A 15,008-nucleotide genomic window follows, 5' to 3' on the forward strand; every position below is an offset into this window, starting at 1 on the left:
TTTCTTGGAAAAAATCCATCTTATTAATGTAGAACTACTGCGATTTTTACGTGGCAATTTGTGTCGTTAATTGCAACACTGCAATGTGAAAATAGGACACGGATCCTCTGCAGTTGTTACTGGCACTGCAGAGAGCTACAGTGGAGTGCATTAGGAGCACTCCACAGCCGTTGATTTGGAGGTGGATGGATTGGATCAACTGATACAGCAATGCTACAGTACAGATTCGTGATACAGTATAATCAAACACTGTAGCTACAGTTTTAATTAAGGTAGAGGACTGTAGCAGCAGACTCATATTACTGTATAAACAGTATCCTTTGCGTTAATCGTCATTAATGCAGAGGATCTGTGTCCGTGAAAATAGCTCGGATGTTAGTGTAGATTGAGATAATGTGATATTGACATGCATGGGATTAGTGAGATTCGATGGATCATGGGGTGGAGCAGCATTGCATCATCCGGAGCTTTCGGGGAGGAATAGAGCTGGGATTTGGACCGAGCTGGACCAATCTGATCCAGCCCCATTCGGGCTGTGCTTGGACAGCCTGAAGAGCTGTTCGTGCTAGACTAGGTTGGCACGAGTCACCTGTAGCTAGGTCTAGGCCCGATACGAAGTTAAGATGGGTCTCATCGTGCCGGGTTGGCACGGGCTCAGCACCGCTCGTCCTAGCGACTGTCACGCCACCTATCACTGCCGCTTCTTCCCCTTCCGTGCCGACCCATCCACTGGTAGCTATGCGGGAGACCTCTGCGCCGACCTGTTCGTGCAGTGCCGCGCCACCCGCCACGTGCCTGCAGTACTGGGGTGGCCACACCCCCTCACTCTCTCTCACGCATAGTCTAGAACAGCTAGAAAGAGCCCCATATTCTCCCCTCCAAATCCCAAAAAAAAATCTGAAATCAAGCCATGCATGCTATGCCATGACATTCCCTAGTTTCCAAGCTCTAAGTCCATCCAAATATCATTTGCATGCACAATTATTTGAGAGAGATCGAGAAAAAAAAAAAGAAGAAGAGAAGCAAAAGCTGCAGCTCCTCCTTGTCCAAATCCACAGTCGTCGAGGCCCAATCTGCCATGGTCCCGCCGCCCAAAGTTCTGAGGAGCTTCGCATTGGCCTCCTTTGCAGCACTCCCCGGCGTCCTCCCGTTCTATCCCACGGCTGAGGGGGCAGAGGAGCAGTACTGCTTGATCGGGGAAAAATGGATGAAGGGGCAGAGGAGCAGGATAGGAGAGGTGAGGGAGCAATTGCTTTTCTTGCCATCCTACCAGATGGCGTATGCCGGTCATTTTATCGGAGTTTCTCGCCTATTTACCATCAAATATTGTTCAAATCCGTTTTTCCGACATGTCCAGTACATTTTCCGTTGTGAACAGTAATCATGAGTTTAAAAAGCGCAAAAAATGTGTCCATTTTTGTACATATTCATTTTAATTATATTCATCTAAAAATCTTGTGTAGAATTCAAACTAAAATTCTTCAAAAAGTGATGCTTTTGCAACTTCTAGCAATTTTTAAATTTTCACAATAATTTCAAAAAATCTAGAAAAATTCACTAATATTCCTCTAATGTGATATAATAATTTATAAAAAATATCTTCTACTCTAGGTTATAAGTTGAAAAAATGAGTTACTATGTAATACCTATTTATTAGTATCTCAATATATTACAAAATAACTCACTTTTTCGTGATTGAGCATACGTGTTGCTTTGCTGAAGTCTACTCACGTATTTATTTATGGATACATCTTGCTTTGACGCAGGCTGATGAAATCACATGAGCATCTGGGTCGGCAACTCGGCATCCCTACAGTTATCCGGAATAATAAATAATGCATTCTCCATGAGAAATTTCTAGTCCCTTCTCATCTGAATGAGTTCGGTCATATTCGAGGCTTCTTTGAACAAAGGATTTTTTAAGAAATTTTGTAAGACTTAGATCCTATGGGAATCTTTTCTACATGCCTTTCGAGCAAAGGATTGCCATGCTAGAATTCTATAAAATTCCTATGAAATGCCAAAATCCATGGAAATGTTGGAGGAAATTTAACATGAGCTCTAACCTCATGGAAAGTTTTTTTATTTGTATCTCCTCAAATTCCTATATTTTTCCTACACTCAACCTAATGGTCATTCCATTAGATTTCCAGTGTGCTTCAATTCCATAGAATACAAGAAGCTAGGCAATTCAAATCTTGCTTTTTTTTTTCTTTCTATTCATGCATTTTGAGAATCATATGTTCCAAAGAGATCCCAATAATTCGCTTCTACTAATCTTAGATGATTAATTTTGAATTGTACCTAAAAAAATACGTCTCCAAAAGGGAGAAAGTGTGCAACATGACACTAGTTTTTGTTGAAAAAAATTAACACTTTAGGTTTATTTTTAATCCATAAATAAATTATGAACTTGAACAGATAAACTAGCATGATCATATAGCAGGAGCATACTCTAAACCTATATATAACATCGTACACAAATATCACTCTAATATACTTGATGATAGGAACAACAAAAAAATAAATCATTAGAGACATGAGGAAATAACAGATGCGATTACATTGAGCGTACTAATCTTCTGTAAAGGTAGAAGCAGGAGGAGGAGATTGACCTCCCTTTGGACAATATACCGAAGACGCCATGATGTCGATGTTGAAGACGACGTAGAGAAAGCCAAGCGCTTCCCAAAAACTTATTCCCCCTCTCCTCGTGCAAGATCTCAAGGATGATGGATTCCGGAGACCTGGTCTCCCGATCATCGGTGCACGTCGACGCGCAGGATGGAGTAGTCTACCTATGGTGGCGCGACAGAGAAGAAGAGAAAAAAACCCTAACTCGCGTATGCGTTGCGGCGGTGACCAGTAGGTATATATAGAGAAAAACCTGTGTGGTTGAGACGTGTCATGATCGAACTCTCAACCGACTCGACCTCCGTATCTCATAACCATGTGAAGCGTCCCACGTTGCAAAAATAGAACTGCGAAAGAAAGTCACATCTGCGTAAGGCATTGGACTAGATTTGAGCAGACCATTCGCGGAGGTGTCGCACGCCTGCGCCTTTCGCCCTACCCCGCCCCCTTTGCATGGTTAGGTCTTTTAGATTTTCAGGAATTATAAACGGGTTTGGCCCATGTATCTAACAATATCCCACAAGATCTCAAGTCCCACAGAGATTTTCCTATTCGCAATATTGTTTGATATATCAGTATGTTGATAAAGACCTGTTAGGGTTGAACATCCACCTAGAGATTTAAGCTGCACTCATTCACTACTTGGATAATGGACTATACCTTGAATTCTATGATTGGTGCAAACAAGTCATAACTGATACTTGGCTGTCAATAGACTACCCCTCAAGGTGGAGTATATAAGTCATACTCATGGTCTCTTCATGAGCTTACTAGAGATTAACCAAGTCTCATAGGTTATGACCAACAGTCAGCCTCATATAGATGTGTTCTTTCAAGAATACTCTATAGAACATCATGTTTGCTAATTAAAGTAATGTAACACTTTAAGACAAAAAGCCAACTACATTACAGATTGTCATAGTATTGCATCTTTACTTGGAGTGGGTTAAAGGTATTCTCGTTCAGTTAACTAATACCTTGTTCTTCCTATGTCTGAATTCATGAGATCTCCGAACGCATAGGTTGAGTTACCACTATAGTCTAACTCACAATGGGTCTCATACCTATCTCTTTCGATGCACTATCTATCACATTTCATGATAAACCCTTTGTAAAGGAATCTGCTAGGTTCTTAGTTGTTTGTGTATAATCCAATGCTACCACTCCGGAGTTTCTCAATAAACTGACATATTTCAATTGCTTCTTTACATGTTTTGAGGACTTCCTATTATCCTTAGAACTATTCACTTTTACAAAATAGTATGATTATCGCAGTTCATAAGGATAGTCGGTATCAGTTTGTCAACCACTAGAAGATCCATCAAGAGATCACACAACCACTTTGCCTCAACAGTAGCTAGGGATGGCAATCAGGTATGGTGGGTATGAGTAGTGCTCACCCATACTCGTACCTGCCAATTTTTTCCCCGCCCACAGGTATACCCGCAAACGCCCACGGGCGAAGACCGAGGACCAAACTTGTTGTCTGTGGGTACCCGTTGCCCGCGGGTATACCCATTTACCTGCCGATGGTGGCACGACGTTGTGCAGGGCAGAGCTCGCAGCGGCAGTGCAGCTCAAGGCGGGGAGGGGTCGAGCTGGGAGGTGGCGGTGGACGGTCGGTCATGGCCCAACGGCGGGGAGGGGCGGGGCTGGACCTGGCGTGATGGTGCCCGGTGGCGCGGTTCGGGGCAGGGAGGGGCGGGGCTGGACCTGGCGTGATGGTGCCCGGTGGCGCGGTTCGGGGCAGGGAGGGGCGGGGCTGAGTGGTCACGGCAAACATGCGTCGTGGTGGCGCTTGGCAAAGCGGCTCTGGGGGAGGCGTGGGGCTAGGCGGCAGTAGTGCTCGATGGAGTGGCTCGGGGCGACGCTCGGACGGCGACAGACAGGCGGCGCTTGGTGGAGCGGCTTGGGGGCGGCGCCTGGCAGAGCGACGCTTGGACAGTGGCAGATGGGCAGGGAGGAGCGGCTCAAGGTAGCTCCCGGTGGAGCAGCTAAGGGTGGGGAGGAGCTGTGCCCAGTGGAGTGGGGAAGGGTGTGTCTCGAGAGGGAGTTGGTGTGGGCCGTAAGTGCGAGTGGCGGTGGGGGGGGGGGTTGGAGTTGGACTGCTAGCGTATTAGGGTAAGCCAATCCCGCTTGTCATATAAATTGACGGGTAATATTGGGTTTCACGGGTATGGGTAAGCCTTACCCATACACATACTCAAATACCCATCAGGTAGCGATTTGCGCCCACGAACATACCCACAGGCTGTAAATAAGGAACCAATCCGACCATATTATGATATTTACCCGCGGGTAATCAGGTAAACGGGTAAAACTGCCATCCCTAACAGTGGTTTTATCTAATGTAGTGAGTTCTGCTTTCATTATTAACCTCATCAAGATAGTCTATTTGCAAGACATTCATGAGAAAGTAGTACCATTAAGAGTGAATATATATCCACTTATAACCTTAATCTCATTAGCATATGATATCCAATTTGAATCACAATAACCCTCTAGTACTGATGATTACGCAGTACAGTGAAGTCCATAATTCATAGTACCTAGCAAATAGCGCGTGACTTGCTCAAGTGCACGACAATAATCATCATCCGGGTTAGAAGTAAACCGGCTCAACTTGCTTACATCAAATGAGATATCAGGATTTGTTGCACTAGCTAAGTAAATGAGTGATCCAATAATCTGAGAGTATCTTCGTTAATCCTTAGCAAATCTTTTATTGTTTTGAAGCATTACACTAGGATCATAAAGTGTTGGAGATGGCTTATTATCCATGTAGCCAAAGCGGCTCAAGACCTTTTCCACATAATGAGATTGCGAAAGTGTAATCTCATTCTCACCCTTGATTAACTTGATGTTAAAATTATATCAGCCTCTCTCATAACTTTCATATCAAAATTTTGAGACAAAAAAGACTTGACTTCGTTAATCACATCAATATTTGTCCCAAAGATCAATATACCATCAATATACATGCACAAAATGACTCTCTCACTCCCACCATAGCGATAGTACACACATCTATCAACCTCATTGATTACAAAGCCCGTAAATATTAAAGCTCAATTGAACTTATCATGACATTGCTTATGAGCTTGTTTAACACAAAACAAAGATTTTAGCAACTTATCCATGTAATTTTCTCATCCAACTCTCTATTAAGTAAAGTTGTCTCCATATCTCATAACTGTGGAAACGGAAGGTATATAATGAGATAAATCTATGTGGTTGAGATGTTCCACGATCGAACTCTTAACCGACACAATCTTCAAATCTCATAACCATGTGGACCGTCCCACATTGTAAAAATAAAACTACAAAAGAAAACGGCACTTGCGCAAGACATTGAATCAGATTTTGATGAGCCACTCATGTAGGTGTCGTGCGCCGCGCGCCCTTCTCCCCCTCCCCCCCCCCCCCCCCCCCGCCCCTTTTGCATGGTTGGGCCTTTGAGATTTTCAAGATTATAAATGGGCTTGGCCCATATATAATAGTTTTTAGGTAAGAAGATGTAAACACACAATATGTTTCCATTAAGGTGGGGTAATAATATTTCTCAATATCCACCGTTCCTTGTCCCCTCCACTGCTTTTCTTCCGTACTCAAACCCATTGCTCTCCCTGTTGATGTAGTTGCTCGTGAGGCAACGGGCAAGGGAAGGCTTCGTGTGGCTTCAATTTCAGTAGCTCAAGGGATAACGTCTAGATGGCAGTATGGCACATACTTGAGGCCATTGCTTTCGTGGATCCAATGACTTGAGCGGCTGATGGCTCCGGGCACCGATGACAACTGATGGAGGGACGGCTCTGATAGATCAGTAGCACGTCAGTGTGTTAGGAACTGGGCTAGTGCGGGCTGGCACCCAACCTGGAACAGGCAGGATAGGCCACCATCCAATACAATAGGGACCAAGACCAGAGAGCAAAGCATCGATCAGAATAGACACGAACCAGACTTTTCTTCTTCCTAGCTTCTTCTCCTTCCACTGTGCTTCCTCCTCCTCTAGATTCTCTCTTCCTCTCTTCTAGAACCTTCCTCTAGCTACTTCTTCCCCAATGGTTGCTAACAACTAGTATTAGAGCCGTTCAATCCATAGGATTCGGCATGAAGATGGAGTGGAAGTTGGGCACCCGCTATGTGTTCAACGAACTGACCACAAGTGATTGGAGGTCCCCAAGTCGTGTTATCGAGGTCACCATTCTCCGGGTTCGTTATCCCATAACTCATAAGGTGCTTCATCAAGTGTTCTCTCCATTTGGATTGGTGGAACATGTGAAGATGCATGTGCTTGGGAACTCCGATGAAGTGCTAGCTTGGATTGTGTACCAATCCATACATGGAGCTGTTGAAGCCTTTGAAGAATTGCATGGGTGGAATATCTACGACAGTTGCTATCAAATGGTCATTCAGTACTGTAGCGACACCACGACATGTTCTTCGCTGACTCTACTACAAGTTCCTACTCCGACCACTACCACCAAGGAAGACATCATCGACCCATGCGGGAACCTTGGCGAGAAGCGGGTGGGGTTCGGTAGACCCGAACCCAGGGCTATTGAGGACACCGAGTCCTCAATCACCACAGAGCCCGTCAACGATTCCGTTCTAGCTGCTGTTGTGTCCCTATCCAGTGACACCGCAACCAGGAACACTGTCACCGAGGAAGACTCAAGGAGCAAGATGGTGGCAATCCGAGAGGCCAAGCTGCAGGTGGAGACAATGATGCTGCTATTCAAGTAGGAGAAGGAGGCCAGAGCACGCTGGGCAACGGATGTGGCCTTCTTCTTGTAGTAGCTTGCAGCCGAGGCTGAGCTCTACGCCAAGCGGAGGCCATGGGACTCGAAGGTGGCATGCTTAACGTGACCAAGGCAGGGGCCGCAGGTTCTGGGCACGTTTGCTACAATGACTGCGCCACCTTCCACATCGACCATGTTCACTGTGGGTCTATCATCTCGATGGACACAATCCTCCACCTCGACGTTGTTGAGCAGGCCAGGACATGGTACCCCGACGTCGACAAGTACGCCGCTGCCACCGCTGCGAAAACCGACATAGCGGAGGAGCGTGAGCTCCAGATCATGCACGAGCAGCTGCTGACGGTGGGTGTGTGGTCTGAGGAGCATGGCATCCCACTACTGGTGCACTCTGCGTACTGCTTCCACGACAAGGAGAGGAAAGAGAGATTTGTAGTCATGGACCAGCTCATGCCCAAGGACTTGGGGAGCTACGTCAAAGAGGTGAGCTGCCCGCGGTGGGAGATCCCATTTCCGCTTATCGTCGTCATCGACATCATGCGGCAGATCACGCGCAGGATGAAGTACCTGCACTCCAAGAAGATCTTCCACGATGAGGTGAACCCGTCCAATGTGCAACGTGACGCGGAGGCAGTGTACGCGGAGGCAGAGTATGGGAGTGGCAGCCCAAAGCTGCAGCACGCGGTGATGATGAATTCATGGCTGAAGGAGATGCTGGGCGAGTTGAACGTGCAGTTTTGGCGATATGGAGCACAATGACATCCATGTTGAGGTGCCCTTCAACCATTCGACAAAATGCTCAACTAATCTGCCACCAATAGCCATCTTCGTCCACATCAAGGGACTCTCCCTCCGCGGCGTGAATATCAACATAAGCCAATTTTTCTTCGTCGAGGTGAGCTATGCATGCAAGGATGCAGCGAACGCGTGGTGGGCGGTGCTAACAGAGGAGCTAAATAGCATGGTGCGGCTGCTGCCCATCTAGGTGAGCGGGATCGTGTTCATGATGGTATACAACGTCGGCATCCTGCTGTGGGAGACCTACTGCTGTGCCATGGCCTACCCCAACTATAGCCCTGCCGACATCTACTACCACGTCGTCAAGCTGGCAATACGGCCAGACATTCCACGATGATGCCCTCGAGCGCTAGCGGACATCATGGCGTGATGCTGGGACGAGGGCTCGGACAACCGACCTAAGATGCATAAGGAGGTGGTGACGAACCTGCAACCGATGGGGTACATGCCGCTCTTCACCCGTGTGCTCTACGTGGTGTGCCTCTACGTCAACTACCGCGGTGCGGGCGTGTCGCAGACGTCGACGCACAACGGCTAGGTGGCCAAGAAGGACACTAGCACGCTGATCACACTCATCAGGAAGCGACTCGAGAACAAGGCTGATGGGCCAGTGTTGGACATCAGTGTGATGCGCATGGCAAACCACGTTGAGCGCTTCGATTCACTGCTCGGGATGGGGGAGCTTCGGTTTTACTTGCACCAGCTCGGTGTGAGGATGCTATAGCATTCCAACAGCAAGGACCGGGACACTGAGTACCTAAACCTGGTGCCTGTCGAGATCATGCTCAAGGTGGCCGCTAAGATCAGGTGTGGCGAGTGGGGCATCATCTTGCTGTGCTACTGCAACCCCATTCGTGTGCACAGAAGCGACGAGATTAGGGAGGACCCCAACAACCTGCTACCCTACATCCAACAGTTTACAGTTGGCAGGCTGCCCGAGCTCAACATCTACGGCCACGACTACCCCACCCAAAATGGCACCGTGATCAGGGACAGGATACACGTCGTCGACCTGGCCAACGAGCACATCGCAGTGATGAACAAACTCGTCGACTACGAGTTGGACGAGCTCCTGGAGGTGATTGCATGGATCCAGCTCAGTACCTACATCAAACCGGTGTGCCTGGTGGACATGGACGGGTACTACAACTTTTTGTTGGTGTTCATCGACAATCTCTAGAGGACAAATTACTTCAATAGGATGGAAATCAAGCAGTGCTACTTTAGCGAGGATCGGCTGCTATTGTTCCACACTTGGTGAACCTCTCGCGTCTCCTGCCACAACGGGAGCTGCATGATCGCGGAGCTGCAAGATGTCCCATGGGATCTGGGCAGCACGACGACTGTGGCTTGGGGGCAAGCCGCAATTCAAGGAGAGGGGAATGTTAGGAACTAGGCTGGCACCGGTTGACACCCAACCTGGAACGAGCTGGCTGGGCCACCCTCCGATACAATAGGGAAAAGAGCAAAGCATCGATCAAAATAGACACTGTCGGTGTATCAGGAACCGAGGGTCCCCGAATCCCGAGGCCAGGCCAGCCATGCGCCACATGGCACCATCCCGCGGAGTCTCTCCCGGAAGGTGAGAAAGATCGAGTCCTGGGAGAGGGCGCTCGGGGCCACAGTCGGTGGCCCCCGAGTACCCCAGTTCCCCGATGATCCACGAAATCTAAGTACCGGGAAGAAAGTGCTCGGGAAGGTGTACAATGACCCCCGAGCACCCTAGTCCCCCGACGACCAGGAGAGCTAAGTACCGGGAGAAACGTGCCCGGGGCCGCCGGCGGGGCCCCTGGGCAGCCAAGTATCCCGAGGACCCACCGAAGGAAGTTCCGGGAGAGAGTGCTCGGGGCTGCGTGCAGTAGCCCCCGAGCACTCGGTTCCCCGAGGACCCGTACAAGTGTGCCCGGGAGAGAGTGCTCGGGGAGGTGCACAGTACCCCCGAGCACTCGGTTCCCCGAGGACAAGAAAGGGCATTCTCGGGAGAGAGTGCTCGGGGAGGTGAACAGTACCCCCGAGCACTCGGTACCTCGACGACCCAGAAAGCCCCCTGGCAGAGGCCCCCGAGGGTCCCACCGATGAGGTGTCAGCCAGTCAAAGGCCCGAGGTCATATTTAAAGAGCGTCCGTGGCCTGTCACCTCCAACTGCTCCCGCCGCACTCAGCGTCAGTTCCTGCCACGTTCTGATAGAGAGGCGTGGGGTTATTAATTGCATAGGTCCCGTCCCGTGCCATCCGGCCCGTCTCAGGATAACATCGTAAGGGCCGAGGCGTTCCGTCTGCCGCGCTGCTGTGGCAGGGGAACAAGACAGGGCGGGCACGCCGGGCCGCTCTGCGGCTGTCCGATGGGCCCTCTCCACGGCGCCCGTTGCCAGGGCATTTATGGTGACGGATGACCGGGCGTGTGCCGCATTTTCCACCCCCGGTCACTTCACCCAGAGGAAATGATGACGCCCTTTCCATTTATGGTGTCTCGGAACTCGTGCCCCCTCCCGTTCGGGGCACGTTGCTGCCAACGGGTATTTAAAGCAGCCGGCGGCACAGAAGAAAACATCCTGAAAGGTATGGAAAAAAGAGATGACACACAAGCACAGACAAGAACACAACACAAGAGAAACACGGCTGGGAAGTGAGCAGCACTAGACAGGCCGAAGAACAAAGAGCCCCAGGCTCTAAGATAGATCAACATTCTTGTAACCAGCAACATCCTTGAGGGACTTCCTCAGGGCATTTATAGTATCCATACAGGAGTAGGGTGTTACGCCCCCGTGCGGCCCGAACCTGTCTAAATTCCGGTGCATTTACTTCTTTTTGCACTAGGTCATTCCACCACCACCGGCAGTTGCATTCATTCCCATTTATTTCTCCGACGAACATACTCAGGATCATCCCTCGGCCGAATCTATAAAAAGGGGTCTTTCGGGATCCCTGCGACTGGAGTTAATCCTCCGACGGACACCAATCCGGCTTTTATTCTTCCTAGCTTCTTCTCCTTCCAGTGTGCTTCTTCCTCCTTTGGATTCTCTCTTCCTCTCTTCTAGAACCTTCCTCTAGCTACTTCTTCCCCAGTGGTTGCTAACACGGTGTCACGATGCAACTGCCAAGATCAGGGCTGGATAACGAGCCAACTTGGCTCGTTAACATAACGAGCAGAAAAGCCAGCACGGCTCGGCTCATTTGGCTCACGAGCAGCTCGTTACTAGGATGAAAAGAATATAAACATCCACTGAAAAATGCATCGATAAAATCATACAATAATATCAATGACATCTACAAGCACAGTACTTCTTTACACTGTTTAATTAGAGGTATAATTGCTATAAACTGATTCTCTTCTGAATATTTTTCAAACCCACATACAGTACAATAACAGACCGATCCACCTATATATGTTCTGCTACTGAAACAAAATATTCCTTAAAAAAAATGAAACAACGTTCTCCCACACATCCGTCTATACATACAAAGGCTGAAGGAATGATCAATAGAAGAAGACAAAAGATAAGAGCTGCATCGTAACAAGGAGCTGAACAATAGAAAGTCAAGTAGGCTGGCGAGGAGCCTCTCCATCGAAGATGAAGATGATCAATGAGTAAACTGATAACCACAATAAAAAAGAGCGATATGATGCAGACGATGATCCTAACTCATTTGGCTCATGAGCTCGAGATTTTGTAACGAACCGAATCGAGTCAAACCAAACCAGATATGAGCTGTGCTACCTCACCAACTTCAAACTTTTCGTCCAATCCTAACCAAGACGCTCACAGCTAGCTGGTCTATCATATTGGGTGTTTTCCCATCACTTGGTTCACTTTTTTACTATCAGAAACACGTGCACGCAGATGTGGCATCTAATTACTGCTGTGGCGCTCTGCACTGGACACATGAACTGAGCCTACTCGAGCTATGTTATCTGCTTAGCATCCAAATTTTCGTTGCCACTCTATCGAGTCATATCGAGATATCCATCCGTCGTTTCCTGATTGGCTGTGCCTATTGCCTAAGCCTCCACTTTAATCAATATTTTTTCTTTCAGGTTTCAGCTCACTTTACACGTAAGCAAAGCACACGCACAGGTGGCATGCTAGACAAGATGAGCTATCCATTCAGAAATCGCAAGAGATATGCCAATCCATGCAACGGCCTAACGGGTGAGGCTCTCATCGTTTCCCGCCATTATTTAAACTGCACTCCAGCTGCCTACTTCCTCACCACAGCCTGCAACAGCTCACAAAGCTCTAAGCCAAGTAGCAGCGAAAACCTTATCGGTGCTCATCAATGGCGGCGTCCACCATGTCACTCTCCTCCACGGCTCTCGCCGGTAAGCTGGCCAAGCTCGCCCCCTCCAGAGTGTTTGGCGAGGGCCGCGTTACGATGCGCAAGACGGCCGCCAAGCCCAAGCCAACCGCCGCGTCAGGAAGCCCGTGGTACGGCCCGGACCGCGTCCTCTACCTCGGCCCGCTGTCCGGCGAGCCGCCGTCCTACCTGACCGGTGAGTTCCCCGGGGACTACGGTTGGGACACCGCGGGGCTCTCGGCCGACCCTGAAACGTTCGCCAAGAACAGGGAGCTAGAGGTGATCCATTGCCGGTGGGCCATGCTCGGCGCGCTCGGCTGTGTCTTCCCGGAGCTCCTCGCCCGCAACGGTGTCAAGTTCGGCGAGGCCGTCTGGTTTAAGGCCGGCGCCCAAATCTTCAGCGAGGGCGGCCTGGACTACCTAGGCAACCCCAGCCTCATCCACGCGCAGAGCATCCTCGCCATTTGGGCATGCCAGGTACAGTACCACAACCCATCGGTCCCCCACTCACCTGAGTAAAATTCTGCTCTGATTTTGAAAATTTGCAATTGCGTCATCGGCCCATCAGGTCGTCTTGATGGGAGCCGTGGAGGGGTACAGGGTGGCCGGCGGGCCGCTCGGCGAGGTGGTTGACCCGCTGTACCCGGGAGGGAGCTTCGACCCGCTGGGGCTCGCCAACGACCCGGAGAAGTTTTCAGAGCTGAAGGTGAAGGAGATCAAGAACGGCCGGCTGGCCATGTTCTCCATGTTCGGGTTCTTCATCCAGGCCATCGTCACCGGCAAGGGTCCCCTGGAGAACCTGGCCGACCACATCTCCGACCCCGTCAGCAACAATGCCTGGGCATACGCCACCAACTTCGTCCCCGGCAACTGATGATTCATTGAGGATTTTGAGGCGACTCGCGAATGCAAATGCAGTGCCTTACATTTATTGCTTCAAGGTTCAGATTGTTTGCCAAAGGGCAATGGGACAGTGAGGGCTGAGGGGTAATAAGACAAGCGCTGGACGCAGCTCGCACCTTGTATTTGTTCGTTCAGATTGTGTCATGTGATACTATTTGAATGGTTCAAGCCGTCTTCGTCCTATGCTTTTGAACTCGCTCTACTTCCTATGTTTTGCTTCTGGTGATGTAAAATTAAACATGGTTTTGTTCCGTTAAACTTTTAATGGAAATGGGCTATTCCCACGTTCGGAAAAAAAGGTATTAGACATACCCTGCGATTCATTACCCCACCACACATACTAACTGCACCTATGTGCCACAGATACGGCATACTGATACCATGATATGGATACGCCGATATGCGATTTTCGAAGACAACACTATAATGATAGAGGAAATATCAGAGTATCGAATAAAGGTACGACTGCGTTAGTGAAGTATCGGTGATTCAGGACTGCACAAAACATCGGCAATACTACAGTGCAGGCGATGATATCCTCTAGCTAGAAGGGACAGGAAATTCACGAAGGAAATACCACGCAGTACCCAACTATTTCTCTGCGGCAACTGCACACTGGGAGATCAAAGTCGTGTATGATTACGTTCGCAGTTTTGCCACGTGTATACCGTCCCTTCGCTGGCCACTCATAATTTAAACCGTATTCGGATCATACATCAACACATTCTACGATACGAAGCTGACGAATCCCATATTAATATCCTGAGATTTATCTGCATGTTCTTGTTCGGCCGACCTGTTTCGCATAGCTTCAGCTTGTGCAGAATCCAGCTTTGCGAGAGAAGTTGGTGAAATGCACTTATGCTTCAATCACAAGTTCTGCTTACTCATAAGCTGTTGTAGAAGAGAAGTGGTCTGATACTCCCCTACTCTAAAACTTACTTAGTAGCACGAATATCCAAGCAGACACGTAATTAATTAAGCCATTAGATTTTAAGTTGTGATACTGCCTGACCCAGTCCAGCCCAGCCCGCCCTTGCCTAGCCCCATCCTATGATTTACTCTCGATCTAATCGACCCAGCCCAGCCCGCCCTTTCCTAGCCCCATATATAGGGCCCAGCTACTCAGGGGGCGCGCGAGTGGTGTTGGTGGACAATTTGGGCCGCGCTATTCATATTTTTAAAAAAAAAATATGTTTGTCTTATTGATTTAATAAAATTAGACAAAAAATGACAAATTTATGCACATGGCATCGGTTGGTTGGGGAAAAAAAATCTCTACTTAAAAAATACGCAGAAATTACTTATCTTATGCCACTCAATTTCTACTACTAAGCTCGCATATGTTTCACTCCTGAAAATCCCGCTCTCGTGTTTTGCCTCTGGCTCGCGCGCCCTCCTGCGCGCTGCACGTCATGCACGTCGGTCACCTCTCGCAGCTCTGGCCGACACCCACATATGGGTGGACCCAATGACTAGTAAAATTAAAAACATCAACAAGGTAGGGTCGACCATTTGCAAGACTCCAGGACATGATCTGAAACAACTTTTAGAACGATCAAAATAAGAATTAGACATATATGTATCTTGATGGTATTATGGTACTCTAATGGCCTTG

At 48.7% G+C, this 15,008-nt stretch overlaps 1 protein-coding gene across 1 annotated transcript; it reads left to right on the forward strand.

Annotated features, from left to right (window-relative positions):
- Window positions 1-12,386: 12,386 nt before the first annotated feature.
- Window positions 12,387-13,576, forward strand: LOC133908622 (chlorophyll a-b binding protein of LHCII type 1-like). Its single transcript, XM_062350731.1, has 2 exons — window positions 12,387-12,964; window positions 13,056-13,576. Exons 1-2 carry the CDS (start codon window positions 12,470-12,472, stop codon window positions 13,359-13,361), a joined length of 801 nt encoding a protein of 266 aa, XP_062206715.1. The 5' UTR covers window positions 12,387-12,469; the 3' UTR covers window positions 13,362-13,576.
- The last annotated feature ends 1,432 nt before the right edge of the window (window positions 13,577-15,008 follow it).

Source organism: Phragmites australis, chromosome 2, assembly GCF_958298935.1.
Source record: "Phragmites australis chromosome 2, lpPhrAust1.1, whole genome shotgun sequence".
Taxonomy (NCBI): domain Eukaryota; kingdom Viridiplantae; phylum Streptophyta; class Magnoliopsida; order Poales; family Poaceae; genus Phragmites; species Phragmites australis.

Excerpts from the sequence above, each read along its gene's own strand:
- LOC133908622 (XM_062350731.1), top strand. The coding sequence starts at position 12,470 with ATGGCGGCGTCCACCATGTCACTCTCCTCCACGGCTCTCGCCGGTAAG. Across the intron at positions 12,965-13,055 it reads TCGCCATTTGGGCATGCCAG|GTCGTCTTGATGGGAGCCGT; the intron begins GTACAGTACCAC and ends TCGGCCCATCAG.